The sequence below is a fragment of the Pyrgilauda ruficollis genome, unplaced genomic scaffold (assembly GCF_017590135.1).
Source record: "Pyrgilauda ruficollis isolate IOZ18807 unplaced genomic scaffold, ASM1759013v1 scaffold61, whole genome shotgun sequence".
In the NCBI taxonomy this organism is placed as follows: Eukaryota; Metazoa; Chordata; class Aves; order Passeriformes; family Passeridae; genus Pyrgilauda; species Pyrgilauda ruficollis.
The window spans coordinates 2510535-2534639 of NW_024527822.1; the positions used below are offsets into that span (position 1 = coordinate 2510535).

Consider the following 24105-nt stretch of genomic DNA (forward strand, 5'->3'; position numbering starts at 1 on the left):
CTGTTCTAAAGCACAGAACTTAGGCTTTGACTGCAATTTTCTCAGTTCTGTGAATCTACAAGAAGCGACTTAGTTTTTGTTATGACATGAGAGTCCTTGCTGCAGTAATTTATAGTGGAATAGACCATTTCTGCTGGAAGGGACCTACAATGGTCATCAAGTCCTACTGCTTGACCAGTTCAGGGCTGACTGCAAGTTAAAAGCATGTGGTTATGGGTGGTGTTCCCAGGCACATGGTGGGATTTGTGGGGCTGTCCTGTGCAGGGCCTTGAGCTGGACTCAGAGGCCTTGAGGGTCCCTTCCAACTCAGGATATTCTGTGACTCTTTCATTAAGGGCACGGTCCAAATAGCTTTCAAGCACACAAACAAGGTTTGGGGCATTTTCTTTTAAGACAGATATTTCCTTGGGCTTTTTTCCTGTGTTTGTTTTTTTTTTCACTAGAGTATTTGAATTCATCAAAATTATTCTTAATATTTCTTCAGATTGTCCTTGTGAGATTGGAAAATTATTAATATCTGGAAGTCTGAGATAGGAAGGGATAATTGTCCAAAGAGGCTGTGAATGTGGTGTGCCCAGTTTGTGACAGATGGAAGCCAGTTTTTTCTTTCCAAGCTGCTCCAACTCAGAGTTGGGCAGGTCAGAACCCTCAACATCCAGATAGTGATGGAGTTGGGGAGAAGCATCCCACCTCAGCTATTTGAAAGACATGTAGGAGGTGTGGATTAGGGGTGAACACAGAGGTGCTGGGCTAAGGGTTGGACTTGATTTTAAAGGACTTTTCCAACCTAAATAATTCTATGAAGGTGCCAGTATCAGAGTTAGTAACCTTGGCTTCTCCTAGTGTGAGTGGGGAGAAGTATTTGGTCAGATGAATTGTGCTTGAAGGACTTGATTGGAGAAAGTCTTTATTGGAGTTGAGTGTATTGGAAGTAAGTCCTGATTCTCGTTTTGAATGTTGCTGAACTATTTTGTAATTCTGTAACAGTAAATCATGCCACAGTTTACAAAACAGGAACGTGTCTCCTGTGGAAAACAATGACTGTGCCATTTCTCAGCCCAGCTTTTATGTAGGTACCTAAAACGAGGCTGTGGGGTAAAGCAGCTCTGCTGTAATTGAAATTACCTGCCCAGGCTCAGATCGACAGACATGAGCATGCTGTCAGGGAAAATGAGGAGCAGCACTTGAGCATTGAACCAGATTCTGCCGTTGGGTGCTCTGCCTCGTAGCTGAGGCATGAAGAGAAATTATTTAAATAAAAGGTTTCAGTCTGTGGTATCTCAAATGAGCAGTGTTTCTTCATCTGTCAAGACAAAATATATCTGTTTGTAGATTTCTCTCGGTGCCTTCTACCCTCAGGTCTTGTAAACTGCCAGCTAGCCCTTTGTGTGTCAGATGCTTCTCCTTTCACACGTACTATTGTGGTTTGCAACTGTGTTATTCATCGCTCCCTTGGCGTGTGAGTTACAGGCAGCAAAAGAATATTGTGAGCATGATTAATTTCCAGAGCCCGTGCTCCTCATCAGGCTGGTTGCACAGCAACCTCACCTACAGAAGGAGAGAAATGTTCACTGTCTGCTTGTTTTATATGCTTTCAACTCCAAATATTCAGCTCGGAGAAGCAAGTTGCTACCGTTGTAAATGACCGCAGTCTCCTTCCCGCGCCCTCTTCAGTTGCTGTAGAGACTGTCTGGAGTTGGCTCCACAGGTCCTGCTCACTGAATTGGAGGGGGAAGTTCACAAAAGCCTGAGAGTCGGCTCTGCTGTTGCTCTTTGCTGTCCCCCAGGTGTTACAACAAACCAAGTTCAAGACAAGTCACTGTGGTAAGAGAGAGCAATGCAGGGAGTGGCTCCAGAGCCACTGCTGGCTCACAGCTCTTGTTAAGGAGCAGACCAGTGCTTGTGTCTGTGCCTTGTGAGCAGCTGGAGTTAGGGAGATGTAACAGTTAAGTTTGCATTTTATTTGTCTGTAACTTCCTTTAAACAACAGGCTTTGTCGTGGGCACTTCCTTTCAGCTCCCCGCTGCTTAATGCCTTAGCAAAAAAAGCATGAAGCTGACAGGGTGTGGTAAATCTACTGATTCCTTCTTTTAGGATGAGAAGAAAACACCATGTAGTACAAGTAGGGGAATTTTTTTCCCCCTCCACTTATGCACGACTTTTTTTTCCTGGCTTGTGCATTTCTCTGCTCTTGTATGACAAAGATTACTAATAGCAGGCAAACGATAACAGATAAATAGCCTTACTACTGCTTTTTAGATACACAGTGCAAATTATCTGAAACTGTATTTAAATCATGCATGTAAGACTTGAGAGAGAATTTCATCTTAAGAAAAGGCAGTTTGGTTGCTGACCCAGGGTTACATACACTCCTTTTAATGAGCCCTGAAAAGAGATACTGAGTTTATTTTGCCACTTGTCATCAATTTGCAGCTAGCAAAGCTCAGTGCAGATTTAGGACCATCTCAAGGAAACAGTTGTTGCACTGCTGTCTGCAGGGGTAGAGGAACACTGCTGGCTGCTCACAAAAAAACATGTTGCTTTCAGTAGTCTTAAAATCAATTTTCAGTCTTTTCCAGGGTACATTAATTCTCTAGAGAAATGATCTTAATGTTCCTGAGAAAAAGCTGAGCTGGATGTATTTGGGGTGAAGAGGAATTTCTGTGAAAGCCTTTCATAAGGAAGTATTGGGTATAAACAGTTCTGATGTAAGGAAAGGTTCTCTGAACTGCTGAATGAACTTTGCTAGCCATTGCTTCTGTCTGTGATTAAATTGGTTCATTAGCTTGTTTTTCTAGAGTGATAGAATGAATCTAAACCCACAGATTCCTCCTCGTTCTGCCTTGGAGCTGACAAGACACCCCCATTAGCAAAAGTAAAAGATTGCTTATCATGAGAATTTGTGACAGCCTTTTGAGGAGAACCAGAGGTGGGAAATGACAGCAGAGCTTGCCCCACTGGCTCTCTGCTCTGGTGGTGCCAATATTAGTGCAGAGGTGTTGCAGCTCAACCATGCAGATCTGGGCTTGCTCACCCTTCCAGAACAAATAAGAAACCACTCAGGTCTGTGTCCCCCAGTTTGTAGTTTGTTTTGTAGCTGTCTGGTTTCAGCACTGTTGTTTCTGTGCTTTGGCTTCTTAAAATGTGCTCTGTGAGAGCTGTTCCCCGTGGACCTGCCCTGAGACAGACACCTGTGAAAGCCTGTGTGCAGCCACACGCTCCCTGCTGGGCTGCTGGCCCAGCTCCAGCCTGCAGGTCATAGCCGCTGGTTTCATCTCTGCTGGGACTCCCCACACCTGCACGAGGAGCTCGCTGGGGATGGTAACAGAGGCACCAGAACATTTCTGCTCACAGGTTTCCATCACTTGCAGACCCACAGTGTGTCAGTGCCTGTGGGATAGCTCAGGGGGCATGGGTGGGAGAGGCAGTCTCCATGTTACTCTCTGTCGACGCTTCGAAAGCATCTTTGTGTGTTAGAAACCAGATGGCTGTAGTGTAAATAATTGAATGTGTTTGCTGTTTGTATCAAGATAGGCAAGATCTTTTAAAGCAAGAACATTCTTCAGAAATGAAGGAAAAGAGGAAAAAGCAAAATGAATGTCTAGTAGCTACACAGTCTTCAGGTTTGTTTTCCAATTCCAGTTGATCTTTATAACAAACACAATAAAACTCTTCAGCCCTGCTTATGTTACTGCAACTTTTTCCTTCCCTGTTTGATAGAGCTGATTTCTTCCAGATGTAATACTGGTTTTGCAAATTATTACTAGCAGCTGTAGTCATATTTCCTTATAATTTATTACAGTGTTTTGTTTTATTAGAATAGTTGACACTTCCTTGGGCAAGAGAAGATGGCCCAGTGCTGGGGGTTGTGTCTTGAAGTGACTCAAGGAACACAGACTATTTCTTCCTCCCCCACACGTCAGTTACTTCTAATAGGTCTTGTTAGTCTCTGCTTTCATTTTTCATTTGTAAAGCAGTTGTGTTGTTGTGCACCCTACCACAACTGTTTGGAGCACAGATGTGTTAAAGATGGGGTAGAAACCAGTGTGGATTACTAGTAATGGCTATGTTAAAAATGCCTTTAAGTTAGTCTTTGTTTATCTATGTATGTACAGCATCTTTGAGGTTTCATGAGCTCCACCAGCATTTTGCAGACCCTGTTCTCTGTTTTTAGGGTCCCTTGTAAGACCAAGAACAGCAATTTTTGTAGACTGCTGGATGGTGCAGTGTTGCTGAGGTGGTTTTTCATGGAAAGCAAAATCCCTGTGTGGGCAGTTTGGGTTTTTTTGTTTGTTTGGTCATGTTTTGGGTTTGGTTGTCGTTTGGGTTTGGGGTTGTTTTGTGGTTTTTGATTAGTGCTCTCCCCTATTCCTTGTTCATTCTCTCTGGGGATCTTGGTGGATCATGGGGATTAGCCAGAACTTCAGTGGGCTCATCTAAACACTTGGCATAGAACTAAGTTCAGTTTATTTGAGCTCTGTCTGATCTACTGTTTAAAAAAAAATGAAAGTAAATTAGTACATGATAGCTTGCTGTGATTTAAACTCTATAAGGTAAAGGATGTTAGAATATTTTAAATGCTTAAACCCAGGTAGTTTCAATTTTAACATCTTTTTATGTAAAGACCAAGAGTACTACAATAATCTGAGTATATGAGTATTTTTTTTTCTTTTTTTTTCTTTTTTGCTTTGTTTCAATTCTGTGGTTTGGTTTAATTTGTCTGTGGTTCCTTTGCAGGGTAAGATTTGGTTAATAGATTTTAACCCATTTGGTGAAGTAACAGACTCCCTGCTCTTTACATGGGAAGAACTCACCTCTGGAAAAAACTTGAAAGGAGACCAGAGTGAAGGGGAAGAAACAGAACAGGTGAGAGAGGCTGAATAACATCCAACAGGATTTATGCCCTTATTTTTTTCTTTCTTTTGCTGTTACAATCAAATTGTGGTGCAAATCCCATTGAAGTAAATGAAGCTCCTGTGAAATGTAAGCTCTCTTTAAGAAGAAGCTACCTTATAGTTCATCTCAACAAGTATCACCTGCTAGTTTTGGATGCCTGCAAGGGAATTTTTAGTTCAAACAGTACAAGCCCATATTGCAGCTTTGACCCCATTGCAAAGAAGATGCCCTGAAACTTGTTTTTACACAGTTTTGATGCATTCCTTTCAGTTTTTCTTAAAATCTATTACTTTTCTATATAATCACTTAAATTTCTGCTTGGTTCTTGATATCTGTCATGCAGTTTCCCACATCTTCAGTTTTATGCTTGGGGGAAAACAAGCAGAAGCTTAACTTCTGTCTCTTCCTCATCTGGAATACTCTTAGCAAAGCCTTGTCCTCTGGTTGAACTCCCAGGACTTTCAGAACAAGGCTTTTCCATCCCTCTTCCAAGCCACGTTTCCTCTGTAAAAACAAGTAACTCCCCGTTAATACAGAAAGGGAGGAATAGTCTTCATTTATTCAAGTATTCCAGCTTTTTTTTCTCACTGCATCTTGAGACAGAGTCCTCACATCTTAACAAGTCCTTGGGCAGCTGGGTGGGAGAGAGGAAGTGGTGTGTTAGTGGATCTTGGGAAACACTTGTTTATTTTCTGAGGAGTGGTGTTTGGCCAGTGTGGCTTTTCTTTATTTTCTAGCTGTTGAACTGCATTAGAGGTCACTGAAATGACAAACTTCACTGAGGTGATTTTAACATCTGAGAGTTTCTTTAGTCCTGTGGCCCTTTCCATAACACATTGACAGGGACACCCCACTCCAGGCTGTCCTTCAGGCCGTTGCCTCTGTCTCACCATGGAATGAAAACCCATTCCATGAACCCTCCTGCTGAAAGCTGTGTCTCCTTTGTTAAAACACACTCCTAATTCTAGAGCTGTCTGTGGGACACGTGAATTTTCATTTTGGGATTTCTTTTTCTCATTGCCAGATGCTTTGCACAGTTTTCTGTAGTTCAGTCCTGGGTGAAAAGTAGAATAACTTGTCTTCATGTTTCGTCTGACATCCAGTCACATAATCTGGTACACAGTTGCTGATCTTTCTTAAAATGAAGCTGTTTATTGCAGTACAGTTGGCAATTGCATGGCATGTCAATGTGTTGAACTGAAAATGATATGATTTTCCAAAACCTGTTGCTACAGTTCAGCATTTAGAGATCCTTTTGGCCCTTTTTATTTTTTCCTTTGGTAAGTAAATTGGTTGGAAAGCTTAAATTATACTTTCAGTAAGATTATAGTTACCAATGTGTTTAAACAAGGAAACTGTGAAGACAAGTTTAGGGATTCTATCAAAAAGATTTTTCTCTATTCAGATGTGTATCTAGATACTATTGCCCAAAGTTCCTTATAGCTCCCTTATTACAGCACTGCCACTAGCATGAATTTATTAAATACATTAATAACTGATACACAGTAGAAACTTTAAAGTGAGGTAATGAAAGCCATTATTTGACTGTTTAACATGTTTGACATTTCAAATTGCTCCTAAGTGGGCAGAGGTTTTATAAGAAAGCTATAATTTTTAGAAAGCTCAAGTTTAGTTGAGTGAGTGCCAAATAAACTCATTGGCAGCATGACTCAGTCTCACGGAGGAGTCCCAGAAATATTTAATATTCATGTCCACTGTTTTTGTCTTCTCTCCTTTTCCGAAGGATTATCCAGTGTTCCGTTGTACCAACAGCAAAGTCACTGTCCAGCCCAGTCCCTACCTGAGCTACCGACTGCCCAAGGACTTTGTGGACCTTTCCACAGGAGAGGACGTTCACAAATTGATTGACTTTCTAAAACTGGTAAGAAGTAGGAGAAAAAAATCTCTGATCTTCCACCTTTGTCACATGGAAACACCAAAGTCCCTGGATCTCTGCTTTTGTTACTAACAAAGTGTTCAAAATTAAAGGAAAAGCAATGTATGAAACCATCACTCAATGTTGGGTTGATTGTTTCTGAAGTGATGAAGAGCAAGCTTTTTACTGCTCTCACTTTGCTTAATTAATTTTATTTTTTATGGAAAGCAGTGAATGCAGTTTGACATATCTTAATGAAGGACTGAGCTGTTTCCTTTCTTACTGAAATATAAATATGAATGTAGTGTGAATGGAAATGTGTTTTTTGAATGCCTGAAGCTAATGCTTTTAACTTTTAATGTTTTCAACTTTTTTCTTTAAAAGTTAAGACAAATATATTAGGAAAAACCATGATAGAGTTTTTCCTTTTCCAGTCTGGTTTCTTTGTTCTTTTAATGCACAGTGACATGAAGACATGAGTAAGTTAGGGAAGGGAGGGCAGGTTACCTGCATCTGCATCACCAACTCTTGCCACCACGATGATGTTTTCTGGTTCTTGTATAGTCCATGAGTTAATGGACTAGGCAAGTCTTGTTCTTTACCAGAAAGAAAATTCTATAGTTTAGGATGAGAGAGAGGGTTGATTTTGCTCTGTTCCATTTGCTGGAAAAATTATCTCTTACTGTTCCAAAAAATGACTTAGAAATGCAGTCACTGTCTAATCCATTGTATCTGGAACACTTGACATGATTTATTAGTGCTCTTATTTCAGATAACTGTGTCCTAACATTCTGAACTCTCCTGTTCTATTGACAGAAAAGAAATCAGCAAGAGGATGACTGAGGTACCCAGAGGCATTACATTGAATTACAAGCAAGAAATGTGGCAAAATCTGTATTTAGCATAACTATTAAACTATTGATTTAAAGAAAACCTGCTTTTTATAGTCAATGAAAGAACTGAAGGGCTGTTCATCCCCAGTGTCTGTTGGTTTATACAAAAGTGTGATGAAGCTTTTTCAGGGAAACATGAAAGGTCAGGGTGAGTTCTCACTGGATTCCAGGTGCAAAGAAGCAACAGCCTGAGTGCAGCTGAACAAGTGCTTTCCATTTCTCATAATGTGAAGATTAATGCCACTGAGCTACACCTTTGGACTCCCCAGTGTAAATATGGCAACGTGAAATGCTTGTGCAGTAAAAACATGGAGCATTCTCTGCATTTAGGCACAGTCTTGGTTAATATGTAGTCACAAAGAAAAAGGAATGTACATTTTTATCTGTAGTAACCTTTTAAAATTGTAAATTGATTTTGTTTTGGGAGCACTTCTCATCCTTTATGTAAAAAAAAAAAAAAAAGGAGAAGGGATTTTTTCGTTGTTACAAGGGCTAATATTTCATTTCAGAGAACAGCTGTAGCTGTAGTAAACTACTTAAAGTTTGAAAATTTTACCTACTGGGAATTTGAAATTCTAAATGCATTTAAAGTAAAGTAATATTTTCACAGTCACTAAAGCAAAATTAAATTCATTTAACTTCACCAAATTTCATTTCATTTTCATAGTAATGTATAGTCCATGAGTTAATGGACTAGGCAAGTCTTGTTCTTTACCAGAAAGAAAATTCTATAGTTTAGAATAGAAACCTGTTTTTTTAACATGATTACACACTAGACATCATCTGTGACTTTAATTTACATAATTAACATCAACCTATAATTTTATATACAGACTCAGTCTTGTTTCTTTTGTGTCACATCTCTGAGTTTCTTACGAAAGCAATTTTTCTTTCAGTTCTTAAAATTCTGTATTCATTTGGTACTTGTTTTTTGTATAAAGGGACGCTTGGCTAAATCTGGGGAAACAGAAGCTCTTGTTACCAATTGCTGTTGTTTGGGAGGTGGGGGAGGACAGTTTTAGGTGAATCACCAGCTGACTTTTGGATATAGGTGTTTGTATGGCATCAGTAATTTATTAACAGTGTACAGAGTTCCCATTGAACAAAAGGACATTTGAAGAAGCTCATAACCCCTGGAAACTGGTTCCTCTTTCAAACCAGTTATGTGATACTGTGTCTGTGTGTATAAAGCTGTTTGTGTTTCCTTGCCTTGCTTTTGCTGTCAGACTGGAACGGTGCTTGGTTACAATCTGTTCTTGGATGTTAAATCTGAGCTAAGTTGTTAAATTATTACCTAATGTCTTTATTTAGCTTCTGTTTTGAATGAAAACTTACTCGAGTTAAAGATTATGCAGATTAAGAATCCACACATTGATGAAACATCACAGATGAAAGCTCCTGGAGTCAGAACAGTCTGCCCTGAACTGAAGCATTGTTTGAAGCATTGGAACCTGCTTCTCAACAGCTTTTTGTATTCAAATTAGGTGATCATTAACTCAGGGCTGGGCTATACCTAATCCTCCCATACTGCAGGATTTTGGATGAGTGTTTCTCACCCTCACCAGAGGGATAACTTGAATATAAATGTCTCTAAATCGGGTAGGAACCTCAAAGTGTAAAAAATTAACAAAGCTTTCCTCTTTGTTTTAAAGTTTCTAGCCATAACTTAAACTGTTGGGGTGATCTAACCACACTTCCTTCCTTTACACAGATGACGCCCTGGAACTTCCAATAGATCCATAAATGCTTCTAAACTACAGATCATTGTCTTTAAAAACAAAGCCTTAGTTTAAAGCTGGAAGATAGTTTCCTACCTCTTCCTTGTGGGCTCCACAAATTAATTTACCACTTTCTCAGCTGTCTTTGCTGAATGTTCACCAGAACATGTTTGGTGATGGGAGCAGTTTGCTGGAAACCTGTGCACTCTGGAGTGTCCCTTTAGGTGGGTGGGCTGGAGTTTTTCTCCTCTGTGAAGTGCAGACAGATGCCCAGTCTGAATTCATGGGCTGCTCAGCCAAGCTGAACTGCAGTTTAGAGTTGTCCTGCTTCCTTTGGGTTAACTCCTAGTGAGGAACCTTAAAAGCTAGCAGAGCAAAAAACACTGGTCCCATGTTCAGAACTGGTACAGAAACAATCCCCAATATAAAATATGATCTACAGGATCAGGTCCCCCAAAATACCATATCCTTACAGTTTAAATACATACTTTAGATGTACTTTGTTTTTTCCCCAACTTCAGTTAACCAGACAGTGAATTTTATTTGGCTGTTAAATTAAAGATTCCTCTTCTAAAAGAATTTTCACTCTATATGTCCTTTTGATCTCCTAGGATAATTAACAAACGTATTTCCTTTGGGGAGCTGAGGGAGCTAATGTTGATAGATTAAAAATGCTTCAGATCAATTTTACACTGAATAGTACATGACACTTTTCTATTCCATCATAAAAGCAGTTTCTGCCTCTAGCCATCATATACAGAAATTTGAAAATACAAATTTCCAGTTGTTCAGGTCCTTGTTCATGGGATTTAATTATATCATCACCATTTGCTGAGTAAGGGCCAACTGTATACTATATATTCTTAATTATATGCTTAAAACACAGTGTGAAGATGCTTGCAGTCTCATCTAGATGACAAACAGAAGTTTTAGAGGGAGGTAACATGCAGTCATTTTATACAGATCCTGTGCCTGCCAAACCCTGCAGAAGTCTGGCTGTGTCTGATGGCTCCAGCAGTGAGATTCAGTTCTTGGGCTGCAGCTCTGCCAGGAGTGCCAAGGAAAAGTCCTCCTTGTTTCACAGCCAGTACTGGTGATGTTTAATCTCCCAGATGGATATGTGGGGATCAGGATTCCTGTAACCCCATAAGTAGCAGTTGTGAACATGTCCTGGCTTAGTTCAGGGTTTGGAGTGACACTCCTGTCCCTCTGGGCTTCAGACTGTCCGTGCTGGTTGTTCTCTTGACTCTTCTTTCTCCTGTGTTGTCCATGTCTTTCCTCATCCCTCAGCCTCTTATTTGGATAAATATTAAGATCAGAATTGGTAGCAGCAGCAGCATGGATAATACTGAGCTGAATTTTAAAACCTCTATCCACTTTTCTCTCTTAAAACAGCACATTTTTGAGTGGTGCTCTATAATACCTAAAGAAACCTCTAAACCCTAAAAGTAGGGGAGAAATATCCAGGTCCGAGTCTCAGTAAAATCAGTAGCACTTGTTGGATGCTGAATCACAGACTGTAAAAATCCACATCTGACACCCTTGGCTAGAAATGTCATCTGTCTCATTGTTACATACTCACCTGCTGCTCATGTCCAGGGTGCAGAGAAAAGGTGCCCTGTGAGATGCAGTTAGGTGCTCATTTGCACCAGAGACCCTTAGACACTCCTGGTTTCAGGCTTTCAGGTGAGCATTGCCAGGTGAAAGGACCCCAAAACAGATCAGGGATGCTGTGGAGATGGGTAATAGCATGGCACAAACCTTTGTAAAAATCCTTCTGTACCTTTGTGCATGGCTGAGTGCAGCTTTCACAAACTTCCAAATTTGAAGTGTCAAATAGCCAGAGAGGAGCACAGGGTGTTTGTCAGTGAGCATAAATAGGCAAATCAGCTTGGCAACTGGTAGTTGATTTCAACCTTAAGAGGCGAGAAGTATCAGCTCTGGTTGTATTTGAACATGTTACATTTTGTACATTAGTTCAAGAAGTAATTCTGAACTAAAATACATATTTTTTGGCCAAGAGAAGATGGACCTGAAGTGTGACACAGAAACAGACCATGGTTCTTTTGATTCATGAAGGACACTTGGTAACGCTGATACTTAGAGGCTTAATAAATCTACCTTAGCAAAAGTTTGTCTGGATGTTGAATTAACAGTGTCTTCTATTTGAATTTAATGACTTCTGTAAAGAGACAATCTCCAACTTGTGGTCATCCTGTCGTTATATAGAGCTAAAATAAGACTTGTTGCCATAACTGCTGTATTTTGTGTAATCTTGAAGCTGTCTCAAAGATACAGAGCCCTTAAGCAGTTCTGTCTGATTGCAGGATTTTGTAATAATGACGACCTTGGCACTGCAGTAAGTCTGGTTTTGGGTTTTTTGATTCTTCCTTTTGGGGAGGGCAGACTGGGGGAGGGAGGTATCCTGTTACATTTCTTCATGTGAACTCTTGCAGCAATGGGTATCCTACCTGGGTATCAATAGTGTTTTGATTTCTCTAAGGCCCTCTGAACACCTGGCAAGGCTTCTGCCAAGGATGTGTTTTGGCAGCTTGTAGGGAAAGGTTGGTTGGCTGGTTGGTCATAAACACTGACTGCTCAGGGCCTTTCTTCAGGGAAGGTTGCTAGTTACAGATTAACTTCCAGGAGAGATTTATGGCTCCTAAACAGCATTAGAGAATGCTGTCCAAAAGAAAAAAAAAATCAATTCTTATTTCTAGTCTTTAGGGCTCAAATCCAGCTGGTGGAGGGGCTTGAAATTTTGGGTTCTGTCTTGGCTTCTGCTATGAAACTGTGTCCTGACAGACTGTAGCACTTCATTGACGTAAATGAATTATTCATGGGAGCTGGGACTGTAATATCCAGGAGAGAGAATGAACATGTGAAGCTAAAACGTCTGTACACCAGTGTGAGGAATACACAGGAGGAGCTCAGCGTCAGCATGTGCCAGAAATGATTGATGTGCATTTCAGTGACTTTGGAGATAAACGGCAGCACTGGATCACAGACCTGTCTGTTGCTAGGAAAGGCTGGAGGCACTATGCTGAGCACCAGGAGTGTATTTCCAAAGCTTGGGAATCTCAATGGTTTGGGTTGGAAAGGGCTGGTTAATGTCCTCTAGTCCTCAAACACTTCCAGGTATGGGTACTCACAATGTCTCTGGGCACTCTTTTCCTGTGTCTCACCAACTTCATAATAAAAACTTTCTTCCTTAATTTCACTAAACTGATCCTCTTTCACTTTAAAGCTGGTGCCCTTTGTCCTGTCACTACAGCCCCTGGTAAAAGTCTGTGTTTACTGTAAGCCCCTTTTAAGTACCGAAAGGCTGCAATATGGTTACCTAGAGCTTTTCCCAGCTTTTCCCACCTCCCTCACCCTTTCCTCAAAGGACAGGTGTACCAGCCATGGGATCATTTTTGTGGGCTTCCTGTGGATTTGCTCCAACAGGTCCCAGAGCTGCATGCAGCACTGCCGGTGGGGTCTCACCAGAGCAGAGCAGAGGGGCAGAAGCCCCTGCCTTGATCTGCTGCCCACGGTGCTGGGGATGCAGCCCAGGACATGTTTGGCTTTCCGGGCTGGAAGTGCATATGGCCAGCTTGTGCTCAATTTTTCATCCATCAATATTTCCAAACAATACTTGAGGATCTGTTGGGAAAGTGCCTAACATGGGAAGACTTGAAAAGACAGAGAGTTAATAGAATTTTTTTCCAGAGGACTGTTTGTATTTCAGAAGGTACAGGCTGCTATTATTCTGGAGTTAACTGTTCTGGGTTGCAGTCAGGCTTATTTGAAGCTTAAAAACTTTAAAAGTCAGAAGTAATTCAGGTGGAAGTGGCCGTGGAATTGGCATTTGGTGCTCTGGAGACAGCAGGGAGATGAGAGAAGCAGAATAAGGACCTCAAAAGGCAGTTTTGGTAAGTGTGGGTGTCAATGCCTGGATCCATTTGGGAGAGGTGGGTGGGATAACTGGAGAGAGGTGCTTTTTAAATGCCCCATTAGCAGTGTCCTAATGTGAAGGGAAATGGCACAGTAAGGGCTTGTAAGGATCAATCAAAATGAAAACTGCGGAAATCTGAAGGAAAGGCACATGATTAAGTGTGAAAAAATGAGTGGATGGAGAAAAAATGACAGATGATTCAGAGAAAACTGATGGTGTTAATGTTTTCTTTGCCTCACTATGCTCTTTCTCCATTTTTCAAGGAAAAGAAGAAATGAAGCAAATTAACACAATTTAGCAGAAAAATTGCACTTGGAATAGCTATTGGTATAAAGCCAGAGAGGGCATTGTGAGACCACGATACATTTTATTTCAGGGTCTGTATTTTTCCATATCTTTGTTAATGGCTGGAGCAATGAAATAAATAGTTGTATAAAAATCCATGGTTGACAGTGACTTGAGAATACACTCAGGCACTTTGGAGGTTTGTATCAGAATTTGAAATGGCCATAATACACAGGAAAAAATGGCCTGAAATAATGAGAAGAAATTTGATAAAGGCGAGTGCAAAGAGCTGTAGTTAGGAGGAGAAATCAGACATTTGAGTATAAATGGGTGAGAGCTGGCAGAGCAGCAGTGCAGTGGGAGTGGATAAGTTACAGTAGAGACCATTAAATGCAAGGTGATAATAAGCTGTTGGGGGAGGATAAAGGCAGGTGTCATTCTGGGCTAGCAGGAGAGAGGGATGGAAAAAATGAGAGATTATTTTGTTTGATGAGAGGATGGTGCAGTGAGATGTGTCGCTTTAGGCACGATGTTGCAAGAAATACATCGGTCACTGGAGAGTGGCCAAGAGTGAATAAAGAATTACAGAATAATTCAAGTCACAAGGGTTTCATAAGGATCATTGAGTCTGGCTCCCTGCTCCTCACAGGACTACCTAAAGCTAAACTGTGTGCCTGAGAGCATCATGCAGACCCTCCTTGAATGCTGTCAGCCTTGGTGCTGTCACCACTTCCCCAGGGAGCCTCTTCCAGTGCCCAGCCACCTGCTCAGTGGAGAGTCTTCTCCCAAAGTTCAGACTGGACAGCATCCCCAGTGCAGCTTCTTTCCATTGCCTCACGTCCTGCTGCTGGTCACCAGAGAGGGGACACCAGCACCTCCATCTCCCCCCTGGAGAGAGGTGCAGACCGTGAGGTCTCTCCTCAGTCTCCTCCAGGCTGAACAAACCAAGTCACCTCAGCTGCTCCTCATAAGTGTTGCCCTTGAGACCTTTCACCATCTTGGTCACCCTCCTCTGGACACACTTGAGTAGTTTCTTGTCCTTCTTACATTGTGGTGCTCAAAACTGCCCCCAGGACTTGAAGTGAGGCTGCCCCAGTTCAGAGCAGAGCAGGACAACCCCCTCCCTTGCCTGACTGGTGATGGATGCTGTGCCTGATGTATCCCAGGACATGGCTGCCCCTCCTGGCTGCCAGAACTCACTGTTGACTCATATTTCACTTTCCATAGTGGTGTAGATTCAGAAGATCCCCCTGAGCCTTCTCTTCTGTGCATGGATCCCTCCCAGCTCTCTCTGCCTTTCCTCACAGGAGAGATGCTGCAGTGTCAGACATTTCTCCAAGGAACACCCTAGAAATGGTGGACAACTTTGAACTCAAATTGCTTAGAAAAATCTACTGTAATCATGAAACATGTTTTTCTAACTGCACTGAATGTCAGGCTCTAATCCCAGAAGGAACAGCTTGGCCTGTGATGCCATCTTTGGAGACCTGTGCAGGGTAGAAAGGGGCAAACCTGCTTTCTCTGGCTGTGTTTTCCAAGTTATTACCTGCTGCTTCTGTGACAGCAAGATGTCCCTTGTGTCCTGCTTTTGGGGTCAGGAATGTACTAAGAGCTGCCTCCAGTCCCTGCTGTTCCACAAATTCATGTTTCTTCCCATCCAGGACTGCTTAGGCACTTGAATGGGTGTTTTGGCTAATTATTGCCTACTGCTCTTTCAGCACACTCCTGCCACTTGTACCCTGGGCCCAGGGTCAGGAAGGACTCTTTTCTCTGTGAGTTTTTTGCTCATGGGATAGTTCACTGTTATCACAAGAAAATGTGATTTATTAGAAAAGGCAAAATCAGACTTCTTCAACATGGGAAAAGGGACTGAGCTCTGTGTTGTTTCTAAAAGAAGCCAGCTAATATATAGCAAAGATGGGCAAGGAGAGCCCTCAGAGGAGAAAATAATCCCAGCCCAAAGGCAAGCTACAAAGAGAGTCTGGGGAATTTCCAGGAATAATGCTGATTATGCTCTGTCTGACTTGAGACCCTTCCTCATCCTGTTCCCTTCACTTTCCATGTGGTGTGAAAATTTCTGCTTTATCCAGTGAGACAACTTTCCCCAAACTTTAGATCTCACCTGGAGATGACACATGCCCTTTCAAAGTGGTATCCATGCTTGATTTCACTGATTCCAGGTGGAAACCCTCAAAGCTTTCCTATCTCTTTTGGGGATGTGAAGGTTCAGCACTTCTCAGGACTGAAGAGGAAAGGAAATTCAGCTCCTGCCCTGGGTTTGGATTTGGGTTTTCTCCCTTTTCCAGAAGGCAGTGATCCACAGCAAGAAGTCAGCCAGAGTCCAGGAATAGCAGTTTGTCTCTCATAGAAACCATTTGATTGGCATCACTGAGCTGCAAAAAGACCCGGTGGGCTTGGTGACAGATTCTGATCGCCTGGAGACAGGTTTTTCTCTCTCATCTCACAGCGAGGGGAAGAAAACTCATCTGGTATCCTTTGTACCCGCATACACCTGGGAAAGGGGTAGCAGATCTTTTGAAAAGGAGATGCAGAACTGGATCGTGAACATAGAGGGAGGGAAGTGTCATGCTGAAAGGCCCCTGTCTCAAAGTGTTTGCCCTTTGGAGTGTGACTATCCCCAGAAAGGAAACAAAAGGAACAACAGCAACAAAAAAGTGTGATGGAATCATACACCATGGATCTTCATTTTCAACCTAATTCAACAAAGAGCTTTCTTAAACATTTTTAATATCATGATAACAGGCAGCTCGATGGGGAGAGATGCTCTGAAAGCCCTTCCTGAAGGAAAAGCTGCAGTAGTGGTTTCTGTAGCACTGGGTAATGAATCCATGAGAAATGTGTTTTGCAAATGGCCTGAGGGCAGGAACACCTTCAGCACAAATTTCTTTTATGAGTCACTACAGAAATAATCCCCCAAACCCAAGTCTGCACAAGCCCTGCCTGCATTCTGCTACCTTGCAGGTGAACTGCAAATGAGTTTGAGTCAGAAACATTAAACTGTCAAAGAACTTCGACACTGGACACTTTTAATTTGCTTTGGACGACTCTTTTTCATGGAGAAGACTTGGAAATAAGTGCTAATGAGTGCTAATTGCTGCTTTTTCACTAGTCAGGCCTGTATAGCCCTAAGCAGTGATTGATGATGGCTCCTTCCAGTGCCTGTGATTTATTCACCGGCTAAGCCATTAGATCATCATGGATTTCTAAATAAAATATTCGACATCTTAAATACCTTTGGAATCAGTAACAGAACCAGTTTTTTACATCTGGATCCTCAGATCATGCTCAGCATTTCTCGTGGTATTTTAAGAAAAATGGTTTTTCATTGACCTTTTTCCTAAAATAGAATTTTTTTCATAAATCCATGGACATCTGACAGCCTCACTGCACACAGCCTCTGCCATGTGCATTCGAGAAGGAAATTGGAGCACTGCCCAAGGATGGGGTTTGCTCCATCCACACTGGGGTCTCAAGGTGGACAACAGAAACTGGTATGTAATATTTGGGCATCTGCTTCCCATTTTTCTTATTCAGTCTGAGATTCTTCCAGGTACAGAAAAACTGCAGTTGCTGCTAATTTCCTAAGCAAAAGATTATCTCCTTCTCTTTAGTATGGACACATAATCTTTAATTATGTTGTTTTAATACATATAGCAAAGATAATTCTCCTTAATTATTACTTTGAGCACATGGCTGCAAATGCTGTTCACATAATTTCTTTTATTTTTTTCCAGTAGGAAATCTGCATTAGTCCTAAATATTGAGGTGTTTTTCATTATTGAGGGTGCTAATAAGTTATTCAGCCTACAACTTTCATGTGTCAGGAGATCAGGGCTGTATTGACTTCATGGTTGCAAAGCCTTCTTTAAATTTAATGTAGGGAAAAAGCAGGACTCGACCCTGAAATTAATTAACCTGAGTTGTTCCAGACACCTGCAACTGCCACGTGTAAGCATCAGTCTGGTGTCTGACATTTATGGCTGGAGAAGCAGGTCTGGAGTGGCTTTAACCAGCTGCTGGGAACCTCTGGAGCCTGGGAACAGCATCATGGGCTGCTGCTGAGGCAGGTTCAGCAAGGACTTCTGACTGCAGGAGGTTCTCCCTGGAGCTCTGTGCCCACTGCAGGGGTCTCCCTCAGCAGCAGGAGCCTCCTCACCACCCACCTCGAGGCTGGAAGGAGCATGGAGAAAGCGAGGAGGCTCAGTGGCAGGATGGGTGTGTTACACAGAGCTTCAGGCTGGAAGAGGCTGCCGTAAAACATGGGGAAAGAGTGGCTCTCAGCCTTTCTCAATCACATAAACTTTTCCAGCAAAAGGGCAGTAGCTCAGATGAGAAACTGGTGCTGCTTGCATTGGTCACCCCTTACAGGCACCTAAAATTGCATCCATGGCCTCCAGGGACTCTGTGGTGATGGGCTGAAAACCACAGCTAAAACCAGGGAAAAGGAGGTCTTCCCTAATGGGGTATTCCTTTGTAGCTTGCTTTTACCTCCTGTGGTATCCCTTTATGGGAGTCAGGACTTGCAGCACACACCTTGCACCCAGAGAACCCCAAACTGTGCAGGGAGAGCATCTTCATGGGCAAGAACTGCAGGACTGAGTATCCCTGTAGCAAAGGGACCAGAAGGAAACAAAACAGAGGCTGAAACAAATAAGCCCAGTAAATTGTTCTGCAAATAGTGGGAAAACAAATTCTGGTTTCTAAACATCCTCTGTAGCTGCACAGAGTCCCTTGCATTGAGCAAGTCATCCTTAGACTTCTCTCTGTGTCCCTCAGCCAGGCACAGCCTCCTGTGGATAATCTGGAGCTGTGCCTGGGCTCTCCAGCTCCTGGGCTCTCTGGTCAGCTGGAAGGACAAGCAGAACCTGCTGCCCTTACACTGCTGCTCATTAGGGAAGGCACTGATTCCACACTCTCCTTTTCCTCCACCCAACCATTGTTTTTCACAAAAGATGCAGCTGTTTGATGTATTTGATTTTTAGCTGTCAAAATTGATAGAAATGGGCCATTTTTGGGCACAGATGGAGACAGAGCCCTCACAAAAGCCCTTGAGGTTAAAATTGGGGTGTGTTTTGCATCTCAACATCTGGACACACCTTTCTCCCATCCCTGTCTGCCACTGGAGTTGCATCCATCATTCTGCCCCCAGTCCTGTGTGCACAGAGCTGGTGCTCAGCCCATAACATTTCACAGCGTTTTCCATGAGCCTCCAACAGCTTGTTAAATGGGATAATCCTGGCTGCATGCTTCCTACAAATGCTTCCATTCATAGATCCAGCACTTGCTTCTCCTAATTAAAGGCAATTCTCCCAGTTTGGATACGTTTTGCCATCAATAAAGTGAAAGACATCTTTAAGTAAGAAACCCAAAATACTATTAAGAGGAGATAAGGAGATAACATCATACCTGCTATCTTCAGAGTGCTGGGTTTCCACACTAGTTAAAGTACAATTTCTGACATTTACATCCTAGCCTATACAATTTTCTTCCTATTTGATGATTTTTCTTACAATAGCATTCAGGTCTTTTTGTTTTGTTTTGTTTTTGGGTTTTTTTTTTTGTACCATAAGACCATCTTTTGGCAAATATAAATAAAATTAATTTGGGGAAAATTAGGATAATTATTTAGTGTTTCAGTAACTGCAGGGTGAATTTTGTGAAATGTCACATTTCAGTAAATCCCTGTAGTTTGAAATTCAGATGATGTTTATTAGGTTTAAGAGGGATTGTAGAGGAGAAGTGAAAGTAAGGGACAGGGAGTTACTAGAATGGAATATAAGGGTGAAAATGGAGAGATGGTTAACTCAATCCGAGCAATATTTGTGTGTAGTTTGACCTTGCTGAGGATTTTTATTGAACTGGATCTTGTCGTAGACAATGACACCGTGTATTTTGCAGCGACGAATTTCTAATTACTGAGCTGAGCTTTTCCAACTGTGACATTTCTTGCAAGTTGGATATAAACCTAATTATTCCAGGTTTGGTACTCTGACATCAAAAAATTAAAAAGCAAGCATAAAATATGCGTTATTGCCTCTATGCTTGCAGTTATGTACCTCCAGGGTAGTGTGAGGTGGCTCTTTGTTCCAGCCTGTGTGTTTTAGCTGTGCCTGGGGTGTGTGGGAGGAGATGGTTTATGAATGTGTGCATGGCTTCGTGCACAGTTATGCAACAGCTTGTTTCTGAAATAGAGGGATCCCAGGAAACACAGAGAGAACACAGCCCACCCAGCCTGGAGAACAAAAACCCCCCTGCAGGAACCTCACACCTTCTCCAAGATTCATTCCCAAGGGGGAATGGGGAGAAGGGAGCAGATTTACATGGTACTGTGCTACGTGATGTAAATGCATGCTGCAATAATCCAATTTATTTCCACAGCTGGAGGTGCTGTCCACAAGATAGCATCATCCAGTCCAAAGACTCTGGGAACTGATCTGTCCTTGAGGTTGAGGGCAAACACGCTACAAAGGTGATTCCTGGTGCAGTGGTATATAAGCCAAAAGGGGAAAAAAAACCCAGGAAAAGCAAGAAAGTAAAGCATATTTTCAGTCTAAAGTGATTGATTTGGTCCTCTGTGCTTGATCAGGTGAATTAAGTGTGTGTGGAGCCAACTTCTGCTCTGGAGAGGGATGAGAGAGGAAACAGAGGGAGCCAGAAGTGCCCATGCCCAGAAGTCCCCATGCCCAGGTTACAGAAATGAAGGCCAGCTGAGCAATGGCTACATCCCAGAGGTTGGTGCTGTGCTGGAAGAGGCTGCCAAAGCAAATTTGCTAAGGGAATGTGTTTTGGATCTCTTTTTGCAGCCCTCAACTGCAGTGTCAGAGCTTCTGGCTTAGACGGGCCAGGGGCTGGCCACATTTACAGGGTTTTTGGGAGCACATCAGTGGCTGGATCTGAGCTTGCTCCATATTGTGATGCTTTTCTGGCATCTTGGACATCTCACAGAGGTTTGTGACTCCCACAGAGTCAGGTGTGGCTGAGTCACTCACTTTGGGGTGTTGCAGTGGCCAGAGCAAGGCCAGCCACACCATTCTGGAGTAAAGCCTCACCCTTGGCACTGCTGCTCCTCTGTGGCTTCTCCTGCAGCACCAAGCCTGTTTGCAAAGGTCTCAGGTGTGTCAGACCAGCTTTTCAGCTCTGCCATTCCTGTCACAGCTCCTGGAGCCTGTTTGGGAGTTAATAACCTAACAATTCCCAAAAGCTCACTGGGAGAAGCAGATATTCTCTCCTGGCTGTTTGTAAGTCTGAAACCTCTGCAAGTTCTTTCAATTTAATCTTTGGCTGTTTCATGCTCTGAGGCTGTGGGCTGTGCACCTCTGTGCCTTCCTTCCCCTTTCCCACACTTCCCTCATTGCCTTCCACGGCACCATTTCTGCCCTACGAACTGAGCTTTACTAAATTGCGTTCACAGCTCATTAGGGCCTGCCAATTCCTCCAAGGGAGCACAAAATCCAATATTTCTTGTGAAAAACCACTAAAGGCAGAACAGTGAAGGAGAAGGACACCCACAGACCTGCTCACAAGGCTTGTGCTGGGCTGCAGCACAGAAACCTGTCTGGATCTAAAGGACCCCTTCGTTTAGCACAGCTTTGCACCAGCCAGTGTGGAGGGCTGGATCCTGTAGGGCTGGCAGCACATCCCCACCCTGGGGAGAAATCCCAGCACAGCTCTCACAGCAGAAAGGCCCCACGAACAGGCTGTGAAAATGGAGATTTCAGGTCACAAACTTAATCTCAGATTTTATGGGAGTAAGGAAAGCTTTTGGATGGGTGTGTTTTTTCTGTCTTTCTGATATAAATTAATATAAGCATAATGATGTTGCACCATTGCACCAGCTGTACTGCTTTTCTCTCTGAAGAAGGAATAAATCATTAAAGCAGCCACAGGTTTTAGATACCCAGAATCCAATGATTTATTTAAAATGCTCCTGGTTGTGTCATTTCTAATAGAACAGCTATTCTGCATCAGCCCTGTTGGGGTCTGCATCAGGTACAGCCCTGAGTTACTAAAGCATCACCACTCCTTAGAAATGTTCTAAAACATGGGAAAACACGATGGGATCTGTAAAGAAATATTGATCCTTGTTGAGCAAAACCCCAGCACAGTTTCCTGGGGCTGTAGGCACAATAATTCCAGAGCTCTGGAATTATATATGGCAGCAGAAGCAGGCCTTTTCCTGCAGTGTGAGTTAGTGAGTGCATGGGCAACACTTGCAGCCCTGCCTCGCCTGGGGAGCAGATCAGGGGGGATGCCATTTCCTTGTCCCTGCTGTGAGAGCTGGGCCCTCAGGAAAAAGGCAAAAAATCCCCCCAACTTTTGGACTTTTCAGTCAAGAGTGTAGGAAATGAGTCATTAATTCACATTTTCAGTTGTGCGGAGAAAGAGGAAAAAAACCTTTCTTTTTCTTATGGTTAGAAAAAGTTATTTTATGCATTAGGAGAGAGCTGCCAACAGGGCTTTAGACTTTCTCCCCAAACAGGAATAGTTGCCTTTCAGATACAGAAGTGGAAACAAATGTGCTTCTTAGCACGTATCTTCTCTCATTCAAAAGCCCCCAAAGAACCATGTTCTCTGCTGATAGAAATCAGCACAGCTCCAAAGCTAAACCCTCTGAGATGCTGACCACAGCCTTACAGGCAGAAGTGATTCAAAGAGTAGCACTGTGGCTCTTTTAACACCAGCTGAAGGCCAGTGGGGAGCAGGGAAGGTGCAGGAAATGGTTTTGGGAAGCAGCTCATATTTATCTTGGTGCCACCTGGGGCAGCTCTCCATGCAAACCAGGGCGTTTGCATAAACAATAAACCTCAGGCCCTCGTGCTGATCTACCAAGCACTCAAAGCCAACCTTGCTCTGCATTGAGACAATCTGCTTAGGATGCATCCTTCCAGAGCTCTGCCCCAGCACCTGGCTGGCTCTGGCATCATCTCCTCTCCAATGCTGGTGCCTGGTGCCAGGGCATGGTCAGGGGGTGCTGGGACCACAGCTGTTGGCTCATGCTTTCAATTTCTCTGTGTAAAGTTTGAAGAAAACAAGCAAAAAAAAAAATTCCCTTTTTATTTTTTCTGTGCAATGTCACCTGCTGTATAGAAAAAAAAAGCCCTTGGTCCCTAACTTTGCTCCTTCTGTTATGTGATGATCAAAAAGGTGATGTTTTTACCCCAAGGTGTTTCCAGGGGACAAGAGGAGAGTGCAGCCAGTTCATATAAAGCAATCCTGGCTGGAGAGGCCTGCTTCATCTCAGCTGCAAAATTAGGATCATGTTTGTTGTAGCTTTTGCAGCAAAGGAGGCCTGGAGGCAGAATTTTGAGGAAACTGCTGAATGAGGAATTTTGGGAGCATCACTCCCTCAGGGAGGGCAGGGTGAAGCAAAGCAAGTCCTTGATTTCTCAGTTCAGCACAGGGCACATCAGAGGCACGGACAGGCTGTGTGAGAGCCTTTTGCTGTGGTTAATAGTGGTTCAGCATCAATAATAACAGGGTGGCAGAGCATCCCCAGCAAGGCCACACTGCCAAGCCATTAGGCAGAAAAGATGCTTCCTTGGATGTAAATTCATTTTACCAAGGCTGAAAATAGCCCAACCAAAGAAACTCACAATGGTGAATAAGTCCATTGCTAGAAAAGCAGGAAAATGGGTAGAAAAATGTTTATCTTAAAGCCTATAATACAGAATCCTTTCTGCCATGCTGAACAGCAGGACTGGGAAGGTGTGAAAGCCCTTTGGGTGCCCACAGCCACACTTCAGCAGGACTGAGCAGCCAAGGATAGAAGAAATGCTGAATTCTGTCCTAAAAATTGTGTTTTCTTACTAAATTTTAATTAACTTCCACAAAATGTCCCTTGTTCCTCTACAGTATCTAAAGGCAGTGTCAATTACAAATATCTCTATCATTTCTCTTTATTTAGGTCCTTTTACTTCGACAGTTTCCACCACACCAAAGTGGGAATAGCTGTATTTTGAATTCTCCACTGGAATTTTACCACAATCTTGTTGCACTGGATCCAAACTGACATTGGGAGGGGTTGATGGTGGTGATGTGCCACTTTCAGACCTGTTGGTCACTGCTTGGCACTTGGAATGCTGAAGTCAGGAACCATCAGGCACAGCTGGATAAAATCAGGATGTGAAGTTGTCTGGTATTAAACTGTCACATTCATATTTTCTGAAAAATCCCTTCACCCAGGATTTTTCTCCTGGGAAGCTGAGAAGCCTCAGAGAAAAAGGAAAACAATAATTCTCTGATTTGCTTCTCCTGTGTTTTGCTCCTGTGGAATGTGTTTGGAGATTGTTTATGCACAGGTGATTGTTTCATTGGGTTCTGCTGTGAGTTATTTTGGCTCAATGGCCAACTGGGGCCAAGCTGTGTCAGACTCTGGAGAGAGTCACGAGTTTTCATTATTATATTTTTAGCATTCTGTAAGTATCCTTTCTGTATTTTTAGTATAGTATAGTATAGTATTCTTTAATATAATATAGTATC

General features: G+C 42.7%; 1 protein-coding gene across 4 annotated transcripts in view; it reads left to right on the forward strand.

Moving 5' to 3' along the window:
• The window catches only part of CDC123 (cell division cycle 123), a 34985-nt gene extending 23243 nt beyond the window's left edge, over nt 1-11742 (forward strand). For all 4 annotated transcript variants that reach the window (XM_041483750.1, XM_041483753.1, XM_041483751.1 and 1 more), the window contains 3 exons: nt 4738-4866; nt 6641-6778; nt 7589-11742. In XM_041483750.1, the coding sequence (XP_041339684.1) occupies nt 4738-4866; nt 6641-6778; nt 7589-7615 (294 nt within the window). In that variant the 3' untranslated portion in view covers nt 7616-11742. The remainder of the gene's footprint in view (nt 1-4737; nt 4867-6640; nt 6779-7588) is intronic.
• Nucleotides 11743-24105: the final 12363 nt, after the last annotated feature.